The sequence below is a fragment of the Camarhynchus parvulus genome, chromosome 1 (genome assembly GCF_901933205.1).
Source record: "Camarhynchus parvulus chromosome 1, STF_HiC, whole genome shotgun sequence".
In the NCBI taxonomy this organism is placed as follows: domain Eukaryota; kingdom Metazoa; phylum Chordata; class Aves; order Passeriformes; family Thraupidae; genus Camarhynchus; species Camarhynchus parvulus.
In genome coordinates, this window is record NC_044571.1 from 104,595,094 (window position 1) to 104,618,150 (window position 23,057).

At 38.8% G+C, this 23,057-nt stretch overlaps 1 protein-coding gene across 2 annotated transcripts in view; it reads right to left on the reverse strand.

The window, feature by feature from the left end:
* The window catches only part of USP25 (ubiquitin specific peptidase 25), an 88,323-nt gene that overhangs the window by 57,863 nt on the left and 7,403 nt on the right, over nucleotides 1-23,057 (reverse strand). For both annotated transcript variants that reach the window (XM_030958751.1, XM_030958838.1), the window contains exons 2-3: nucleotides 9,035-9,112; nucleotides 7,798-7,942 (exon numbers count right to left, since the gene is read on the reverse strand). In XM_030958751.1, coding sequence (XP_030814611.1) covers nucleotides 7,798-7,942; nucleotides 9,035-9,112 — 223 coding nt within the window. The remainder of the gene's footprint in view (nucleotides 1-7,797; nucleotides 7,943-9,034; nucleotides 9,113-23,057) is intronic.

Consider the following 23,057-nt stretch of genomic DNA (forward strand, 5'->3'; position numbering starts at 1 on the left):
GGCCATTAGAAGCTGAACAGCTCTGGGAGAAAGAGATTTGAAACTGGCAACTGCTCACAAAGAGAGACAAGAGGTTTGTCAGCATTACTCCTTCCACAGGCAAACCCAATTACTCCAAAAAGCTTGTGTGTCTATGTTCTGACTTTCCTCCTGCATGGGCTGGCCTGCTGTAGGGACTGTAGCTTCCCCTATTCCCCTGGGCTTTCTTTTTTGGGATGTTTCTCAGCGGATCAGAACAAAACACTAAACTTAGTATACAAAAATCATTGCCATAGTCACACACAAACAGAAAATGGGATGACCTGTCTGTGCAAAAAGCTGAAACCAGGAAGAAGTTGTAAAGAAACATTCCTGTTAACACCAGCATTTTCAAACCTAGTTTTAAACTCAGCCCTTTTCTCTCCAAATAATGGTTGAACTTCTATTTTATTTAGTGGGCCTTTAAAGGGAGCACTCTTACCTGCAGAGTATACTGGGCAATCTGTCCTGACCTAGAAGTATGGAAAAACACTATTGCTATAAAAGCAGCACTTCCTAATTTTATTCTTAGGCCTTCTACACTCAGCTTAGATCTTCCAGTGTAACAGAAGGGTACTTCAACTCAGATGCCTGAAATTCTCCTTCAGAAGTACTAAAGCAATTGCAACCACCACCAGCAGAAGTCTCCCCCAGAGAAGTTTTGATAAATATGCTGCCATGCTGAGAATAACAAAATTTGGTCAAAAATACCACCTCAGCCTGGGTCACATGCAAACCTGGCTCTGTCCTACTGCCTGAGAGCAGAAGGAGACCAGAAAGGTTGACAAATGAGAGGATCCCCTCACCACACAGACACAGACACACTGCCTATTCTGTTCTAAAATGTGGTGCTTGTGTTGTATTTTCTGCACATTTACAAGGAGCCCCACACACAGCACCTCATCTTCCCTGGAGCCAAGCTGTATTTCTCAAAGTAAGAAGGAATAGTGGTCACAACCCAGCAGCCACACATGTTGATGGGATTGCTCTGGTCACTTCCTTACAGAGAGGAATGTTCCTTGAGCAAGTCTCTAGGCAGGTAAGAGTGATGACATTTTTACATGACAATAAAGAAAGCAAGATTAAGAAGTCAGCTTCTCTATATGGGGACTATTTTTTAGAAAAGAACTCAATGTAGGTGAAAATGATGTATTTAATAAAACCTCCCCCATTATACAAAAATCTAACTGGATCAACTCCAACTCTCACTTCCATTAAAATATTCAACTTCTTTGTAACTCCTTAGCTCTCTAACTTTTATTAATCTATACCACCACCTTATGTGTTTAAAAGTTTATTACCATTCGTATTACCAGAAGTTGCATAATTTTAATATTAAAACCCCAAATCTTTTACTTCCATTTGCTTTCCAAAAGCAGATGAGCTAAAAGAGTTTGTTTTGGCATGCAAGGGTTTTGGAGCAGACACTATAGGATTCTCTTTAGAAATGTTCTATCCATACATTGCTCCTGCTCTGCATGAAAAAAAGACAATAGAGTGAAGACTCACTCGTAGATATTACCACTACATGTGAGTGGTGCAATCACTTTAAGTCACAGAGGGCTTATCTAGCATAATTTATGTCAAAAAATACATTTATTAATATCAGCTCATCCATGGTAACCTATTTCATGAAAGCTTTTAGTTCAGAGCAAATGCAACAAAAATGTTTTTGACATTTAAGCTAATGTCTTTACAGCTCACACAGTAATTCATTAAGCTGCAACACCTCACATACAACTTGAATCCTAAATCATAAGAAAATAAAGAAGACTTCAATAGAAGCCACAAAAGAAGGGTAAGTCTGAGACTAAACTCTTTGTTCCTTTGTTCTAAAAACAAACAAAAAAAAATTATATATATTACCTTGTCTCCACATTTTGCATTCCTTTCAGATGGTTATACATTATACAAATGTACATAATACATTAAATTAGTGTACTTTTCCTTTTTTCTCATTTTTATTTTAAAATATCTTCATGTTTGATAAATTCTTGCATGGGGATGTTAATGATGCAGCTAGGAGTAGTAGAACTCATTCATGAAACTGAGCTCCTGAAGTTTCCTATCTGACCAACAGATTACTGTTTAAAGTATGAGTTTGAAGAAAAACAATAAACATGACTTTTCCTCAAAGTTTTTATCAGACATACAAGTTTTTTTTCTGTGATAGGCTGAAGGATGCATTTCATAAAGGTGTGGGACTAATGCCACTTGTCCAAATTTAGTTACCTGACTTTAACTTACACATGTCAGCTTTGTAATACTCCTCTCATTTAGACCACAGAAGACTTCAGTTCTCACTGGCTCATCCTCATAAAGGTACTTATTACTTTAATGTCAAATAGCCTTAGAAAATGCAAACATTCTTAACCAGGCCATGACTACGAAATAAAGTTTGCTTATGAAAAAATTCTCCATAAGTGAAGAAACTTCTCATCAACACAGTCTGGTTTAGTGCATGTGTGTTTATTCAATGAAAACTAACATTCATAATTAATCATCTGTTTTACTAAGAAATTTATTCTTGGTTTACAACATTATTATTATATAATAATGTGTCCTTCTGATACATAAGATTCAGAGAGTTTGACATTGTTTGTAATTCTACAAAACAATTTTAAGTTGTGTATTGAAATTTGGGTCAAATACTAGTGTATATATATATAATATACAATATATCTATCCCCCTAGATCTTCCTTTTAAAATAAAAACAGCTTATTAATCTGTTTACTTAGGAAATTTCTAACCATTTAAATAAATGGTTCTTACTTGTTTATTGCCTAGGTCATTAAAATAATTATTGTGTTGTTGACTTGGTACTTATACGAGGAGGAGGCAGAGAGTAGGAACTTCAAACTTAAGTAGGCTGGGAAACTCAGCATGAGAGACAGATCAGAAGTAGCAATTGAATTCAGGGATAGGCAACAAACATCCACAGTGATGTAACAACACTGGAACAGGGAGAAAAAGGAAGGGGCAGCCTTGATGGGTTCAACAGAGCAGTGCCAAGTCTGCAAATTCAGCAGTAACATTCCAATTTGAGCACATAAACAATATAAAAGTGTTTTAAAGGGAGTTAAGACTACATCTGGTTTATTTGTTACAAGCAGAGCTAAGCAAGATCCTACTTACTGCCACCTATTCTGTGATTTTAAATTCACACACAATGGTCTCCTAAGGTGAAGATTTGAAGGAATTTAGGTGTATATGCCAATTTTGGTTAAAACTGCATGTGGGGAGAGCACCCAGCACCCCTGCAGCAATTCAGCCAACTCCAACTGCTGTACTGGTGCAAGAGCTTGTAAATATTGGCCACCACTATCCCACAGCTTCCTCATCTCAGATGTATTTACAACATCTTGTAATTATAACACCTTAAACTGAAGACTCCCACTCTGATGGGGAAGGAGAGAGGCAATTATGACACAAAGCAACAAGTGAATCTGTAGGATGAAAAGAGGACCTCAAGGTACAAGACTCCTGACATTTGAAGCGGGGACCTTGACATACCAAGCTGGCAAAACTCCCTGGAACCTGGATGGAGATGACACAAATAATCCTTGAAATAGAAGGAAATGTCATGAAGACATATAGAGATGGCTGAGTTAGGCAATGTGACAGAAGAAGCCACTGTCAAATTCCACTCACAGAAACAATAAATGAACAGCTAGAGAATGAGGACTGACTAGGACTTGTGCCAACAAGGATCCAGGAGCTACAGCCGACTCATGTTCAATCTGCAATTCACATCATCACAGCACTGAAGAAAATAGGAAGTGTTACACTTCTGTCAGAGTACTACGTGGATATTTATAGAGATTCACCTATTTTTCTTAAGAACTAAGCTGATGTCTTCATTATAGTTTTGAGTGCCACAGCTCAGGAAAAAAGCATACTAAAGAAGGCCTAGATGAGAAGAAAAAAAATTACAATAGGTATAGGTAATGCATCCATATACTTGAAAGGAATTTAGGCTGTTTCATTTAGATCTGAGAGAAGTCTTTTGATACAGTGTCTTCAAGCATGCAACATGTCATCTGAGATAAAAGGAATGAAGCGTGCTATAATTTCCACAGGGGCACACAAGGAGTAAAGGACTTAACCTGAAGCAAAAGAGGTTTAGGCAAGACACTAGGAGTCTGAAAGCAGGGGCAGTGAAGCTCCAAAAGAAATTACCCTATAAACTTTTCAGAGCCTCTAGAATGGAACAGTAAGAAATGTTTTATAAACACCACTTCAGAAGGATGTAGGTACCATTGAGCCTAAACTCTACCTGACTGGAAAGGGCTGAGTGACTTTGGAGACATATGCAAAGGCTCAAAGTATGAACAGTAGGATATAAAAAGCCAGAAGTCATGAAGTCTACAATCCTCAAATTGCTGTGTGGCATTTCATAGTTACACTGTAATATGCCCTTATAAAAGGGCTTGAAATCTTTTGTTTTGGCTATGGAATGTGCATTTGCAAAGACTAATAATTCAATTCTAATGAAAAATAACTGTGTTTTCAAAAGAAGGGAAGGAGAGAATTTGTCCTGACAGCTGTTTCATTGGAACACAACACAACTTCCAAAATACACCTCTTCACTCTGTTCCTTCCTTTAATCCTGGGTTCTTCCAGTTCCTTCAATAATAAGAAGAAAATGGATACATTCTTAGCAATCCAACAGTTCTGTTGTGCGGCCACAGATGAAAATACACAAAATTACTTCAAATGGGAATAAAAAGGTTCCTAGAGAAATAAATAAAGTGAAAATATTTGGAAGTACTATTAAACTTGTTTTGTTTTTCTTTAAGTACAAGGCCTAAGATTTCCTCTACCAAGTTAAACGTTGAAATTACCTTGGACTAAAAAGTGTACATCTGTACATTGAAAACCTAATGCTTAAGCACTTTCTCTTCACAGAGTGCAAGAAGGAAAAGAAAGTCAAAATGTTAAAATCATCTTTGCAAAAGGATCAGATTAACTGATGTGAAAATACTACATTTGTAGGTGCTTGCACATGCCATTTTGAACAGACAAAAAGGCAAGCATCATGAGTAACACTGGTTGTGCAAGTCAGTCTTTATTCAACAGATGGAGCAGGTTTAATGAAAACCTATTATTTTTTTGCAGCTGCTGAAATGTTGCATTTGGTAATAAAACAAACCAGGTCTCCTTATACCTCCTACCATCCTGGCTGCAACTCTCAAACTATTTATGACCAGTGTTGCTTTTGGAAGAGCCACGGCACAATTCTGGCTGTTATGGGACACAGTAACATTTTCATTTTACCCCTTTAACTAGGTAACCACATCAAAGAAATGCAGTCAGTCAAGCTCATATCTGATACATCTTTATGCAAGGAATACATTCAACAGCCTTTGTAAATGGCTGGAGGTTTTCTGTGGCACAAAAGACAGCTCTAGTATTTATCTGTGACTCTCTCATTCCCAGTTTGGATGTTTTAACTTGGCGGGACCACAAAGCTCAGTGACTCTTAACATCCCAAGTTCCAAACACACAGAGGTACCTAAGTAGTAAGGAACAGTAAGGGTGAGTTTTAATTAATTAATGTAATTATACCTATGTGGAGTAATAAAGGGAGTCAAATTTGAGAGACAAGATCCTGTCATTAACTCAGCATAGCCACTGAGAACTGCTAACGTGTTCTTTTGCAGAAGGGAGCAGTGACGGTCAAAGCCATCTGCTGAACATTTCCCATCCTGTGCCCACCCTCCCATTCTCTCCTCACAAGTCACTGCCCTTTCACACCCCCTTACGTGACAGTATTAACTAACACAGGGCCCTGAGACTTGGCCTTTTTGGTGCACTGCATTTTTTAAATCTAGAATCCAAATAATTACAGGCAAGCACATTACAAGGAAAGGTTTCTTCCAGAAGCATTCACTAAATCACTACAGGAGCTTGGGGGGGGGGGGGGGGTGGGTTCCATGGTCACACTGGTTTTGACTTTTGTTCTGCAGTAGGTGTTCAGTTCTTGCTTTTTAAGTCCTCCAATATGATGAAAAGTTCACAAAGATGCCTTTATCTCAACGTGTTTTCAGTCTAACTAAACCAGCAAGTACTGGTTAAGGGCTCTCATCTTGTTGCCAGTGAGGACCTGACCAGATACTAAAGATGTTTAACAAAAATTTCAAAACCTACTTTTCCCATAGCAGTTGGTGTTTCTTGATCACTGACTTGTTGTGCTGTTTAACTGTAAGGAATCTGCCTTCAGCCCTCCAGAGAAGAGAATCCTGAAATTCACCTTGGAACGTACAACTCAAGACCTACCCTTCTCAATTTGACCATCTGCCATGGGTAATGTGGATTCTTGTATCCCTTGTCACCTCATTTCTTCAGTAAGGTTGTACAGCACAGTAAGTGACAGCAAAACTAAATACTTCTATTAATGGGATTGCTATTAAATCTAATTAAACACAGACTCCAAGAGAATCCAGCTTACTATTCCCACTGCCATAGTAGGTTGTCAGTACTAGAAACTATGACACAGTGCTGAGTGTGTTCTTAATAGACTTCATTCCTTCAATGGCAATCTTCTGACACTGAAAATTAAACACATGGGGAAGGTTGTGTGTTTTCTTTCCACAGGAGTGAAAAGAAAAAATACACAAGAAACCCCAAGCCACTCACCACAACTTACTTCATGGATAACACAACTATCTATAATGCACTCAGGACATTTTATACAGGGTTGCTAATAATACCAAGGATTTAAATGCAGTTTTCAGATTGGACATGCTGAGAATAAATTCATCTCTAATTAAAGAAAAAAGTTTAAAAAGTTCATGTCAAGGTTCTATAGACAAAAGATAATTGTACAATTGATAAGGAAATCTAACTAAACTTTTTTTACATTGAAGACACCATGAGCAAAACAAAGGAGGAAAAAATCCTACTGCAGGAGGCACTAATAATCCTACTTGTTTAATAAAACCTGTATAGTTGTACGAGATATATGGCCAAAGAACTGATATATAATTAAAGTATTCTCTATCTGCATTTGGAAGTGGTGTAAAGTAACTATAGCATCAAAAAGCTCAGATTTTACAGATATCAATCCCACTACAAAACTTACTTTGATTTTTACTTCTATGTTATTTCCTATATTTATTTCCAGAACACTTATTTTTTTCTCCCCATAAAAATAACTATACACTAAAGCAGAGGATTAGAACCTGCAAGACTTAGAGAAATCTAATCAGGTGGGACCTCCTATATCAACTAAATGAAATTGTTTAAAATTGGGTATATTTAATGCTAATTTAATATATAAAATACCTACTCTTTTAGTAGGAAAAGTCACACTTAACCTCCCACATCTCCCTTTGGGAAAGTCATTCCTGTCAGGGAGGAGCTACTCTTAACAATATTAAGCTTTAACATATCAAGACAAACAATGACAGACTCTTCTCCAATTTTGTTTTGACAGAGGAGTACCCAGCTTTTGCCTTAAATTATTTACTGCATGACCCCAAAATAAAACCTGTAATATGGGGGAGGGAAAAAAAAGGTAAAAAAAGATGGAAAGCCCAGTTACTCACCCTTTGATCAGTATCATATATATATGTAAAGGTAATGCCTAAAGGTAGCTCAAATAAATGAAAAATTAAAAAAAAAAAAAAAAACCCCACTGAAATAAGGAGAGAGAGAATACATAATAATCTAAGAATTGACAAGTAAGAATTCTCTGCAGATTAATAGTTATGTCACAGGCAAGGTTTTATTTCCCATGCCTTTAAATTAAACTTATGAAAAGAAAAGATACCTACTGGTGTCTGCCTGGCTGCCCACACTGATGTATCTGTCATTCCCAGGAAGGGCTGTTTGGTAGTAAGTTGCCTCCTCTAGCTGGGGAACCTTGGCATTCTTCGCAGTGAGAAAAGCCACAGCCAGCTCCAGATTACCATTGCTGTCCTTTAAGCATAAAAAAAACAAAACAAGTGAGAGTCTCCTCACCCTTTCTTTAATTTTTCCTAAAAGCAAAGGACATAATTAGCAATTTCAAATCAATAGGCATTGTAGTGTCAGGCAAAATACTGACTCAAAAACAAAGTTTGCAAATGTAACCAAGTCTGCGTATTTCACTATTTTTAACCAAAATTAAGATAAAACATCTTAAAAAAATTGTTTTGGTGGTGTTTCACTTATTTCAGGAAAGAAAAATAAAGTCTTCTAGTCTAGGTCAATCTCCCAACAAATCAGCACATTCACTGGAGTCAGACTTAACAGGAGTGAGACGAATTCTTCTGAAAATATACAGTTTCACTTTTAAAGCTAGAGATCCCAACTTTTGAAAAGCAGTTGTGCACATGACAACAACTACCTGTTTTTGTGTAGATATGTATTTTTAATTTAAATTACTAAATCCTCATTTACCATGTATTAATGGCTAAAAAGTTCTGCTTGAGGCAGAGAAAGCATTTTTAAAATTTTTATATATTTTTTTATATATTTATATATATTTATATATATATATTCTGTATATATATATATATATAAAAAAAATACAGAGAGACCGGTCATTTTTCACTTGCATCAAAGAATTCTTCTGTGCTGTGAAATAAATTACAATGGTTGAAAAAACATTGAAACAATACCAAATTAGCAAAGATTGGCAAGTTCAAGCAGTTCTTCATTCTACACAGTGAGCAAGAAAACACCACTTGGTTCCTCAGGAGCTGATCATCTGTAGCAGCACCAATGCATCCCAAAACAATTCACACAAAGGTTAAAGGCAAGCCATACCAGTCCTGTCTTTTCATTTTTGAACACTTGATTAATTTTCAGGTCAGTACCAAAAGAGAACAAGATTTTATGCAAAGTGAACAAACAATCACTATTAGCTTTTTTCTCCCCCTGAAATAAATTCAAGCGGGGAAGGGAAAAAGGAAGGAAGGGAAAGAAGGGAAGGAAGAGAGGGACAGAGTAAGAAAGGGTTGGATTTATGGCTTTCACAGGCAGTTAAGATGCATTCAGGCTCATTCAGCTACTAGTCACTTATCTTACCTTCAGTGCCTGTTGTAGTACCTGGATGTCATTGATACCGGTGATCTCCCTCAGCTGATTTAAAAATGTTTGCTGGTGCTAAAAAGAAAACAGATCATTGAAATAAGATTAAAGCCAAAAAACAGCAAAACCATGTCTTAACAGAGTACACTCCTCTACAAACATTAAAGGCATCTCCATATGAGGTTTATGCACCACAAAGGGGTAGAACCTACATTACTTGAGTTTGTCTTAAGTTTCTGGAATTTGGGCACTTTTTTGGGAATCATTAATTCCCAAATGTAATGATTTTGCATTTTGGTGTGTTTGCTTGGTAAGCTTATGGAACATGGGTTTAAGAAGCCCATATAAAGCCACAGTTGGCCCTCCTAAACAAATAAAACTCCATAGCTTTGGTTTCCAGTGGAAGTAGTGGAAATAGCTGACTGAACACCCACTAAAACCAACTTCTTTAACTCCCAGTTATTCTCAACCCCATTATTTCCTTAACATAAACAATTCCTAATCATTCCAAACACAAAACCCAGAAATTCAACTTTGCTGGCCACTAAAGGGGTTTTAAGAGAAATACTATAAAAATTTCAAACAAAACAACTTTCTTGATACTGAAACAGAACTTAAGGAATCCATCCAAACTGCCTTTCTAGACCAGTTGAATCCAACTCTCCCAAATCACAGAAGTCAGCACCCATGACTGAGTTTAAAGCAACACTTGGAATTAGAAACAGACAACAAGTTCTGGGTCTCTTAAATATTCACTCTATAAGAATTTTGAGGCTTGGTTTTGTTTTACTTAAATAAAAATCTGGTCCCACCCCTGTTTAGAGCCAACAGATGATTCACTCTGGTCATGCTCAGCTATCCCATCACAGAAGCAAAAAGCAGGCACTAAGCTGGAACAATCTTTGAACTCCTGTAAACCATTAAAAGCATCTTAACCATTAAAACCATGAAAAAACAGAGCATTGACCATTGCTCCATACTAACAAATTCAATTGCTCCTTTGGCAGATGGGAAATGGAGAAAAAATATTTGCAAATGGTTTTTCTTTTTTATTCTTTGCCCACAACATCCTGAACTCAAAACAGTAATTTTGTCTATGAAAGAGAAAATTTTTGTAAAGTACAGGGTTTTGTTCGCATGACAAAAAGCATAATTCCTATCAGGAACAAATAAACATTCTCCTGCTAGTCTCCAAATTCATTTCAAAATAGCAACTATAATTGTCTTGCAACTTCTTCTAAAAGACTTATTTTTTAGCTGAATTATCTGGAATCAAATATTCAAATACCCTTATTCTTCTTTTATCACTGCTTTGTATAGAGGAGGAAATTAAGATCTGCATGAATGCTGAATTCCCCAGTGAGAAATTAACCTGGCAGGCACTTCTTCATGCCCTAATAAGTTGAAATAGAAGGCGTATAGTTCAGGATGTTTATGAATTACATACACAATCTTCCCTTCATTTATGATCCTAAGAGACACTGCTAACAATCCAATTTGCCTCTTTCTTTTTTCTTTTCCTTTTAAAAACCCTTCTGTTGGCACAAGAAAAGTGAAGTGATGCAGGAAAACAAACTCCCACTCTATCCCCATCCCTCACCCCCTCATTTGTTTACTCTGTGCATTTCATAGCACTGTACAAAGCCATGACTTGTTTCCCCCATAAAGTTGCTTTCCTGCCCCTAAGCCTGGCAAGAACCAAAGAAATTAAATAGAGTATTTGGGAAAAATAATTACAACAGCATTAAAATTGGCAGCACCAATTCAAGGGCAAGGCAATAAAATGCATTTCTTTTTCTATTTGCCACCAACACCATGGTGAACAAAACAGAAAATAGTTTCAGTGTAAATTATTACAAAAACAAGTTATAAGAGATTTCTGTATCTTCCACAATATACACAACACTTGGGAAGGCTGATTGGAGGATATTCATCATTCACAGAGACTGGGAAAAGACAGAAGAGACAGTTTACCAACAAACAATCTCTTAGCAGTTCAAAATATTGGCTGTTAATTTATGAGCACAGCTGTGACTTATAAACTTAGACATCTGTAGTTTCCATCCACATTTCAGCATTCCAGCATAAAAACTGTGTTTCAAGGCCCCATTCCCATGGACATACACATTTAACAGATCAGAACTGCACCCAGAGATGCTCCTTTCTCATCAAGAGATGATTTAAGTATCTAAGTATACTTTTTTTAAGGTCAAGAGTTTAAGGTACTCAACTCCAGAATTTCTAACTGGTAATTAAAAGAACAACATGGAGAATCCATAAGCACCATTGATAGAAGTGACAGGAATTAAGAGGAAAATTAACAGTTCTCCTGAACACCTTAAATGGAGCTTTGGAGCACTTGTCTGGTTTAGACATGACTGTTTCTTCAGCTAGATGTGGACAAGTTGCCACTAATTTCTAATTGACTTACTTCAAATTATGCAGAAGTTAAATAATGAACACATTCCCTTTCTAGGAGCAGTGTAATTGACATTATTTTCACCTGATCAACATATTCTTTTAATACTTGCTAATGGACTAACAAATCTTCAGAAACAATTGTAAAACTGCATAAGGCAGCTGAAATCTCCAACTGGTAGCCTTCTCTTCCACAAATTCACCATCTGCCCTCATCCTCACAGATCTGATGTAACTGCATCCATCATCTTTACTATATGCACTGATCTCTTTTGCAACTGGATGTTTAACTTGTCATTATCTCCTTCACTGTTATAATGGCAGTATGTTATTACCCATGAAACTGTATCAACACAAGTAATTCTATTTCTTTTCATTACAAGTGGCAGAGCAGGCAACTGTCAAACCCTCTCCTCATTCACTATCAGAGGATGAGATTCAATTTTCTTTTTCCTTTTCTTTTCACTTAAGACTCTTATGAAACAATTGCAACCACATTCAGAGAGCTTGTATTACTGAATTCCTGATATGACTTTATTTAGTGCATCTGTACTACTTTGCAAAGTCAAAATGGCTAAATTTTATTTGTTTTGAATAATTATTCCTTTAGCTCTGGTTACTGTGGCATACAGAAAACTTATGTTACTATTAACCATGACTGAAGCTTAGAGATCAATTTCTAGTGCTAAGCAATTAAGTCTCTTCTGTATGGTAAGAAATATTTAATACTACAGACAGACTTCTACATATGAAGCAAACCACCCTCCTTACTCCTATTAATGCTCATTCTGATTACATTTACCCTAAAAGCTCAAGAAGCTTGGGCTAACTTGAGTTGAAGTGACTGTAGCATCTAGACCCTCATATGTCTAAAACTACATAGATATATAAAACAATTATAATAATAATTCACTCACAGGCTATAACCAAAAATACCCAAAAGAGCTCACCCTATGCTAAAACAAAGATAAGAAATGAAGAAGGCAGCAGACAAGTATTTACAAGTGTCTGAAGTACCTACACCAACGCATGCTCATGAAATCAGGACAGTGAGGGAAGTTTCAGATCACAACTACCTGTTCTAACATAAAAAAGCTGTTGTATCTTTTCAAATGCAGCTCTTTCCTGATTCCCTGTTTTTTCCAGCCTTGCCTCAGCAGAGGTTCAAATTCTGAATTATACCTCACTGTACTTTAATTCAGTTTAATAAGCAGCCTCTCTTTTCAAATGGACACACAAACCAGATCATTCCAACAGAACCAGGTGCTAAGAAATCCACCTGCATTCTTTCAGGTTTGCCTGTACCCACTTCTGTTTGCAATCCCATCCTCAAATTGACATGACTGATTCCATATCTTTTCTCTAGCAGAGATCCTCCAGTTAAGTGAGTCAAGACTCCAGTAATATCTACAGTGTTAGGATGTATGTAGGCAACAACAGACAGAACAAGAGGACACAGTCTCAAGCTGCGCCAAGGAAGATACAGGCTAGAATTAAGGAGGAGGTTTTTCACAGAAAGAGTGGTCAAATACTGGAATCATCTTCCCAGAGAGGTGGTGGGGTCACCATCCCTCGATGTGTTTAAAAAAAGACTGGATCTGGCACTTGGTGCCATGATCTAGTTGAGGTGTTAGAAGATAGATTGGACTCGATGATCTTAAAAGGTCTCTTCCAACCTAGAAATTCTGTGGTTCTGTATGTGCACACATGTCACACACACACATTCTCCATGAAGCCTGAACAGCATTTATCTCAACTCTAAAAAGCCCCCAGGACCTGATCTCCAACACCAGCCTGTGCTGGTACAGCTGCTGCAGGGTGCCCCAAGTCCTTGGCCACACAAAGGAGATGGTATGGCTGCCCTGGATCCAGCTGTTCACACCCCCCAGTCCCACCACATCATGCAGCAGTCTGTCCCCTGGGGCTTTCATGCACAAGCTATTCCCAGCCTTTCCCTTTCCTCTGGTTCCCTGAGGTATGTAGGCGCTCTATCTTCAGGCTTTCAGCTCTTGGAAGATTTTAACTAACAGGAAATTCTCCCATTTTCCTGGATGGAAGCCAAATTTGTGTATTAGGAATGCATGCCCTTATTTCCAAGTCTCTCCTTTTTCAGCCATCTCTCCCTTGCTCTCAGGAAATGGCCAATTAAGATTATCTGGTTTATAACCTCACACAATAGCATATTCAGTAGCTCTGCCAGCACCAGTGAAGCAGAAAAGGATCTGCACTACTATCAGCTTAGTGAGATACTGTACCCAAATTAGTTCCACGACAGTACTGTAAACTCTGATAACTTCCTACAATCAAAGCAAAAAGCTAAATTACACAAATGTTTTTTTTAACAAGGCAAATCTCATAAACTGACTAATACTGAATTACAGCGAAGATAAATTTGGGGGGAAAATTAGCCACCTTTTGATCTGTTTATTTTCTCCTCTCTGCAGCTTCTGAAGAGGCACATGTAAACTTCAGCTTTATTCATGGCAACATCCAAATATTTGCATTTGCAACACAAGCACTTAAAAACTCAGAAGATAAAACAACCCTTTTCCATTTCCAAGCACAGATAAAGTTGTATGTTCAGGAACGAATGAGATGATCCAACCATTAGGAGGAGAAAACAGGATCTGTGGCCTCACTACACAGTTCACATTTCAATTATGTACTACATAATGAAAATGCACTAGGGGCACCAAGCTGATTAGAAGTGTGGAACACTTCCCCAGTGGGGAAAGGCTAAGAGAATTGGGATTGTTCAGCCTCAAACAGAGATGGCTTAAGGGTAACTTGCAGCCTTCCACCACATGACAGGAGCCTACAAGAAAAATGGAGATTATTTACAAGAGCCTGGAGCGACAGGACAAGGAGCAATGGCTTCAAACTGACACAGAGTACATTTAGATTGTATTATCAGGAAAAAAATCTTTACTGTGAGGGTGGTGAGGCACTGGAATAGGTTGCCCTGGGAGGTTGTGGGTGCCTCATCCCCAGAAGTGTTCAAGGCCAGGCTGCTGGATGGGGCTCTGCACGCCCTGGTCTAGTGTAAGGTGTCACTGCCACTGGCAGGGAGGTTGGAACCAGATGATCTTTAAGGTGCCTTCCAGCCCAAGCCATGATTCTGATTCCTGAGGGATGAATACTTTTATTAGAGATAAAAAGAAAGAAAGAGGAAAATGCAGATGCTGAGAATGGCATTTTGACTCAGGCCCTCCACACAAATCCCACTTTCTTTACTTTCTAGTGCAACACTGATTTATAAGACCTATTTATTGGAGGAAAACTCAAATGACACTGCACAAATATTTTATATTAAAGACAATTCTAATGAAGCCTGAGCTGCAGAGGACCTGCTAATGGCATTGCTTGCAGACAAGTAGCTAATAAGCTGGTTTCCTCATATGATGCTGCTGTAATGAGAAGAACACTGAGAGCTTAGAGGAATGTAATCCTCCATAAAGAGGCTTTAAGTTTCTGCTACAAACAAACAAACAGAAATAGTTTAACATACAAAGGACAAGCATGCTAAAGACCCTCAATTACTACTGTGAATATAATTTTCTGCCACATTAATCATATCTCCCAGGAATAGTTAAAAGGCCCACAGACACTGCTGTACATTACAGCTTCCAGCACCACAGATATATTAACCATTTCCTAAATATGCTGTTGGTCAAGTTCCAAATAGGCAAATAAAAACTAACTCCTTCCATGAAAATATTGAGCTGAAACACAGGAAAAAACATGCAGTCAGCTCCAGAAGGCTTTGCTTTTCCCAGCTCTGTCCTCAAGATTTTTCTCCATGTATGTGCAGAATAAATGTATTTATAAAAATACATAAATTAGAAAGTGGTTATATGTATACATACTTTTTTAAAGCACTATTTTGCTAATGCAAAGACCAAGTTAAATCTCTGCACCAGCTCTAAGGTGCTCCTTAAAGTACAACAGAATTAGGTCCCCTTGCCCAGCATCTGCTATCTGGGCTTCCTTTTGTTAGGATATGAAAAGAGAAACCTCTTACATGACATTGTACCCTCTAAGAAAGTAGGTAAAGATATATTTTTACACACACTGTAATGCCAAATGCACCTCAGCTTTGGTTCAGACAAAAATCACCTGTGGAGAGCAAAGGACATGCATAAAGACAGCAGATTTTCAGTCTGGGACTGCTCTGCCAAAATGTGACAATTACAGCAGCAGCTTGTACAAAGTGCAACTGGACTGAGAGCAAAAACTTCCTTCAAGGAGCAAAAGGACACAGTGTATGGCAGGAACTTTCAGCCAACCACAGCCTAGCCCAAATAAAACTTGCAAGGGGAAAAGGCTTAAGTGCACTACTTAGGCATGTACACTCTTCTCACAAAAAACTAATTAAGGATTCTACTTAATCATAGTTTTATGTAACCTATATTGATCCTAGACAACACACAGAATATCCTCACCAGATTTCCATGCTTTTCATGCTTTAACTAGTGACTTCTCAATGAATTTCAATGTCTGATGTTAAGGTTTCTACACAACATGAGATCATGCATTCATATAAACACTCACAATGCTGAACCTCATATGTGGCCAAAAAAAAAAATCTTTTTCACTCTCAGCATATACATTTGTCTTTATTTAAGCTGATAGTTAAAGATTTTGAGATAATATTTTAAGGAGAGGCTTGAGGAGTTCGGTTTGTATTCTCTGACACTAAATATAAGGCAAAACCCACCTCTGACAGTTATTTACATAAAACCAGCCAGAAGTTATGTGCCAAGTAATCACCTGCATGGGGAATGCTCTTGCAGTGAGCAGGAAAACCACCTGCTCAGTTCACAGGGGTAAATTTTAAAATTAGTCTTTGAACTGATTTATAAACAATGTTGCTTGAGTGTTTCCAGTTGTTACTGATCGCTAGTCCTAAATAAGCCTCAGTGACAGGATGGTAATCAAGAAAGGATAGCAGCCTTGGTACTTACGGAAAACAAAAAGGTGTCAGAAATGCAAAATTACCAAGATTTTTGAGGTCTTTTTGTTTTAAACCATCATGATTTCTCCATACCCTGCTCAGCATAACAGAGAGCTTTAATGACAGCAGCTCTGAAATTAATTAACTACACTAAAACCAATGAGCTCTTCAGTTTCACTTAACTAGACACAAGTTAAACTTCAGGTTGTATTCACTGGAACCACCACGGGAAAATTTGCTTTACAAAAATTGCTTTGATTCTTATGTACTCCAGTAACTGTGACAGTAATTAGCAAAAATCTCTGCTCCAGTTCAATTTTGTGGAGTAATTAGTTACTGGTAGCAGTGGGAGGGGTCTTTCAAAGCAGCAGCACATATTATCTGCAAACTGCACATAAATTCAGGAGGATTCCTCCAAGAGCCCCCCATGGACAACAGCTGGGCAGTGACACAGTACCAGTGGTTCACAGCCCATCCCACCTCAACACCAAGTGACCTGCCAAAAACATGCACAAGCCATGGCAAACTGAAGCCACTGGGGTCAGCCAGAGGCAACACTATACAGATAGAAAGGAGGAGGAGGCTGGAGGATGGCAGATACACAGCAAACCGTGTGTACATAACTACACAAACACAGAACCACACGGGCAGCAGTTGGAAGGGGCTTGTGGGGATCATCAGCACCCTGCTGAAGCAGGATACAAATTCACACATAGGAGGAAAGGCTGAGAAAAACGGGGCTGTTCAGGCTGAAAAATGGAAGACTTCAAGATGACCCAATTGTAGCTGAAGGGAGCCCACAGGAAAGATGGAGGGAGACTATTTATAAGGGCCTGGAGTGACAGGACAAAGGGGAATGGCATCAAACTGAGAGTAGGTTTTAGATTAATATCAGTAAGAAATTCTTTAGTGTCAGGGCAGTGAGGCATTGGCACAGGCTGCCCAGAAAAGCTGTGGATGCTCCATCCCTGGGACTGTTCAAGGCCAGGCTGGATGGAGTCTGGAAAACCTGGTCTAGTGGAAGGTGTCCCTGACCATGGCAGGGGAGTGGAATAAAATGAGCTTTGAGGTTCCTTCCAACCTAGATCATTCTATGATATTTTTCCAATACCTCCTGGCTACTTTCTGTTCTAAAAGTTTATTTCCTAATTTTTTTCTTCAGTTCACAGATATTTACCATCAGGCATAAACATCCCATTTTACAGTGTCTGACCAGGCAGCACCATCAAGACTTAAGCTTTCTCCTCACAGGAAAGTTTATTGCCTAGAGTATAATTTTACTGTAGCCACTATTAAAAATGTTCAGTCTTGTCTTTCTGATCTAAAACAACACTGCCATGAAATCCACATTTTTATACTTTGAGATATTTTCCTTTGCATCCCAATCACAGTTTAACCCATCACACCACAGACAAGCACTTCTGGCTCATGTTTGATGCTCTTCACAGACCTTTCAGAGGCTTAACTCTCAAGTGGAAAAAGCAGTCCTACTAGCCCATTCAAACATTCAGCATATTTATAGGGCTGTTTTTCTCCAAACAGACATCATGATAGCCTTACCCTGCTCTGCACAATACCAAAGTGCTCCCAAGGAAACACCAAGCTAGCTCCTCACTGTCACTCTGCCCTTATGATAACAAGGGCTCCTATTCTAGGAACAAACAAACCAACTCTGGACATCCAAGTGTCCTCAGATCAGTGGGATCCCAGGCCCTGCAATACTTACAAACAATAACACTCACAGGGACTGTCAGACCACAAGCTGCTTCTGAGGAGTCAGCTGTTCTTCCCAGGCTGTAGCTCCTGCCAGTGCTGGCCAGCTCAGGCTGGTGTTGCCAGATGCCACTCGTCCCTAGGAGCCAGCACCACCACTGATCCAAACCTCTGGCAAGCCAGGCCAGGGTCCCAATAAACCATCAGAGAGTCACTCTCTGCATACATTGATTTCCTGCCAACTTAGTGAGAGCCAGGGCTGGGACAAGGGAGAGGATAAGACAAAGATTGCACCAATTTCCATCCAGTTCAACTGTTGTGGAGCAGCAGCCTTAAAAAAAGTTGTTTCTCTGCCATTATTTTAATCCTGTTTTTATCTAGTGAGAGAAACTGATGGGGGGAAAAGCCTCCTGCAGTCCCCATCCTACTTAGATGGGGACTACAGCAGAAAACTTACACCAATGGGAGCTGAATTAAAAATCTCACAGTGACAGAGATGTGGTGCTCCTGGTGTTCACTTCTCACAAATGAACATGCACAATCAGACCTGCTCCTGCATGGGCTGAAATGCCATACACTGTTCTCCACTACCTGCTTTAGCTGTGCACATCCAGAAGGATTTCATTTAATGCAGCTGTTAATGGCACAAAGATCAAAGCTTCCACTTCACCTCAAACAACTCTGCTACATGCCCTAGGTAAGTGATACCAGGAAAATTTCACAATTTTTCCACACAAAATTCAGCATAGTACAGCAGAGAAATTGTAAATAAAATTTAAATTGCATTTTTTCACACACAGGTCTATATTACAAAGAGTCCAGTGTATTCAGCAGAAAGGACACATTTGGGGAAAGAGTTCAGCTGTCTGTTTTGAATAGGAAGGAAAAAAAACAACAATCAAACTTAACAGAAAGTCTTTCAATAAAGGTCTTCCATTTGGTCCAATTAAAAAAAAATCAGTAACATGATTTCCTACAGAAACAGCCTTGTAATGACAGAGTGGGCATGTAGCCAGGCACGTCTACCCTCCTACCTCTCCAGCTCAAGGTCACCTCCAGCAACTTGGCCTGGCCTCAGGGATCCCCAAAAGCCTCAGCAGCACCCCCAGGCTTCCCAGCACCTTGGCCAGCCAGTGTGCAGCTCCTGATCACACTGCCTGCTCTTGCCCACATCTTGGGCCACAAGAAGTTAGAGGAGACAACACAGAGGGTTTGGGAAGAAGAACAGAGGGGGAGCACCTCCACTCCACTGCAGTGAGGTCTGCCAGAGGTGAACTCACTCATCCCCCCAACTGTTGTGCATTATAAGACAAAATTACATCAGGAAATTCACACAGCCCTATTTGCAGCATTCAGCAAAATTATTTGATAGTTTATCCTGCCCTCCACAAACCACCTACAAAGAAATCATGTGAAGAGACATGTTTTTAGCCTGGGGAGGGGCACGTGGGCACAGACACAAGGCACAACTCTGCACAAGAACGAGCCTACAGATAACATTAAGCCACACAAAATCTGGGGCAGTGTTTAACAGGTTGCCTGGAAGGTGACAGGCTTCTGACAGCAGTTCCAGCTTCTGGGAGAGAACAAGACAGCCTTTCCTGGCTGGGTCAAGCACCAGGCAGGCACTGGCACGTGCTGTGTCCCTGTGGAAAGGTCACTGCCACACCACAGCCTGTGAAGGGCAGCCAGCAGCTTTCACTTGCATTGGGTAATAACCTCCATGGATGCAGGTGATGGTAGAATTGAAATGAACCTCAAATACAACAGAAACACTACAGCATTCAAAGATGTGGTGAGATCTATACCAGGGATCAGCACACAATTTTACTGCCTCACAATTAAAGAAATAGTAAATTCAGCATTGAATAAATAAGAAAGAATAAATTCTTTATTACTAAAGAAATAGTAAATTCAGCATTGTACTCCACTCCACTCCAGAGGGCAACTGAAATTTTCTAGGCCATTTTCTTTCATGGAGAAAGAAAGATATTGCTTAAAGTTTGGGGGGTGCTTTTTAATGGATTTATATTGAAGCACACATTTGCCTCACCTCCCACAGAAAGCTGAAGGTGCTATACTCCAATACATTCGGACATGGTCTCAAGAAATCTACAACCACCTTGGTTTGTAAGCAGTGTTTGCTGTAATTTAGCCCTGCCAGTTTTCCCAGTGTCAGTGGTGTCGTACCAAAAATGACTTTCTGCCATCACCACACACCTACCTGAAGCTTCAGAAGCTGACTTGAATAAAAGGGGTACAAAATACTCCTCTAACGAGTTCACATTTTTGGAAAATTATTTGAAACAAAAATTTAAATTCTGCACTGACTTCTTAGCAGCAGCATTATGCCAATACATTCTCCATCAAAACACAGAGATGACAAACTCAGATAGTGAAATCTTCAATCCTTTTCTATTCAGTTAGGTCATAAAGCATGTAGTACCTTCCCTGGCCTCCAACAACTCAGCAGAGCCTGTGCACTGCACACCCTCCACTCAGCACTCACCTTAAAATCAGCCCCAGAAAAAGCTTCAAGGCAGCACAGCAACTTAGCAAGAGCTGGAAATGGACAACGAGGAAATCTGTCTGTCTTCACCATTAATAGATCTTACCCTGTAGATCTGCAGGGTGTACCAAAAAGGCATCCCAGGCAGCTTCAGGCGAGGGGACAACTGTGGTCCAGACAGGGCTGTCACAGGAGACATTCTGTGGCTTTCAGCACTAAGTCCCATAAAATACATGCAAGACCAGAGAGACCTTTTAAAAGTTGCCAGTAAGCTGTCAGTTATTTTTTAATTTCCAAACCAGTAATGGGATACAGACAGAGAAGATTTAATTCTAATACCCCATTAAAAAATGTTATAAGCTTAGATGCTAGAATTAAATAAAACTTGTCAATTACTACCACCAAATAATTAAAAGATTCTAAAGTAAGAAAACTACACAGTAGAGGGAAAGTCTCTAAATAAGAAAAAAAAACAACCTCAAACAGGTGGGAAATTACAGAAGAGATACAAGTACAATTTGAAGAAAAGTACCGGACAGATGGGAAAATAGGTAATATCAAGAAGGGAAATCCCTATGCAAGCCATCTCAAAAGCTATTTAGCTTAAAAAAAATAATATTTACAAGCTTAAAAATGTTCTGATATATTTTCCCACAGTTCTATATCAAAACAAAGCAAAAGTTAAAATCTGCAAAGTATAGGAGTGCTTTCTCAGTCATAACCTAAGATTTCTGGGATACAATATAGTATTCAGTCCTCTAACCAGGCCATTTATACCTATGCAGTGTAAAGTGTTGGGGGAAAAAAGAAAAGTACTTTTCCAACAACTGTGGTCCCAGGAGAAATGTCTGTTTCAAAGTAACTAACTTTCAGAATAAAATAAAACCAAGAACAAAAAGGAAGTGGAGTAGGAGTCTGTTCCTGCCATCTCCTCTTCTGAAGAGAACGAAGAACGTCATGTGCCAATGCACACCCAGTCTTTTCCAGATGATTACTTTAAAGCACTCTCACAGCACACACCTGAATGTAAATTAATATTATTTTCAACTTCCATGTGACACCCTCCTTTTGTTCTCCAGCTTAAACCCAGTAGAAACACAGCTAAATTCAACTTTTCAAAGTGGCTTTATGTTTTAATGGAAATTTGATTGAAAATCAGAAAGTGTCATTTCTGGTTTGAGAACAGGATAGCAATGTCAAGGACAGGTATCTGACTTTTCTTGGAGTCACTCAGCTGTGAGAAGGACAGTTATCACATAAACCATGTGTGACTTCAAGCCTACCATTTACTGTTCAACAAAAGTAAAAACTGCCATGAAATACAGCTGCATAAATCACAATCCAAAAGTTTTACACCTCAGACTCAGACCCTAATGTTAAGTGAATATCCTCTTCTAAAGGGAGCCCTCTGGATTTTGGGGTACAACACCAGTGAAATGATGACAATTGGCAGGATGAAGCCACAGGGAGATACCATGCCATCATATCACATGCATTTATGTCCAAAAATTCTGTGTATGGTAAGATACAATGGTCAGTTAGATTTAAATAGCTTCAGAACATGCCTTGCAAACATTAATGCCCCTCTGACAAGCTTTTATTAAATACATTGTTCTGTCTATCTCTGCTTACTATAAAGCTGAAAGTATGCTTTCACCTGATGGCTAAAAAAGCTGTAGTCAAGGATATTTTAAACACCATCTCCATTTTCTTGGCACCTAAACTTTGATTAGCTTGTCTGTTGCCAATTAGTTGATAACAGAAACATTTTAAAATAAATACTGTGCAGAGTATTTTTTTTTTCAGCAAGAATCCACCAGGTAAAATAATTCAGAAACCAGCTATAAACAAAAGCATCAAGTCAAAGCTGGGCATCTTAGAATAAAACTTATTTGAATTTGCATACCAATATTTCTTTAAATGCCGTTAAATAAAAGTGGTTTACACACACAAATCTGTGTCAGGTAATGTTTGCAAAGTTAAAACCTAGTTGCACTCCAGCCTCCAAGCTGTTCCACATCACATGTCCTTTGGATTCCACCTCTCCAACACCCTTAGAAGGAGAGATACTTTATAAAACTGTGAACACTCAGTTGCTCACTGTGCTCACAACAATGCTGCCCCTGTTGAAGTCCCATCACCAGGTAAAACCAGATTTCAGGGAAACTCTCATGCTGATGGCTTTCAACATGCTCCTGAATTTCATCCTTTATGGCAAAGAAAAGCTAATGACATTTACAAAACAATGAAAACTACAAAACCCGGCTGAAAAAAAAAAATCAGTGCCTTCTTAAATTGCAAAGTCTAGTCTGAATAGATTATTTTCATTATGATTTTCAAATGCTTAGAATGAATGATGCTACTAAATACATGGGAAAGCCCCCCTATAACTAAACGAAGGAGAACTCAGAAAGCCTGTCACCAAC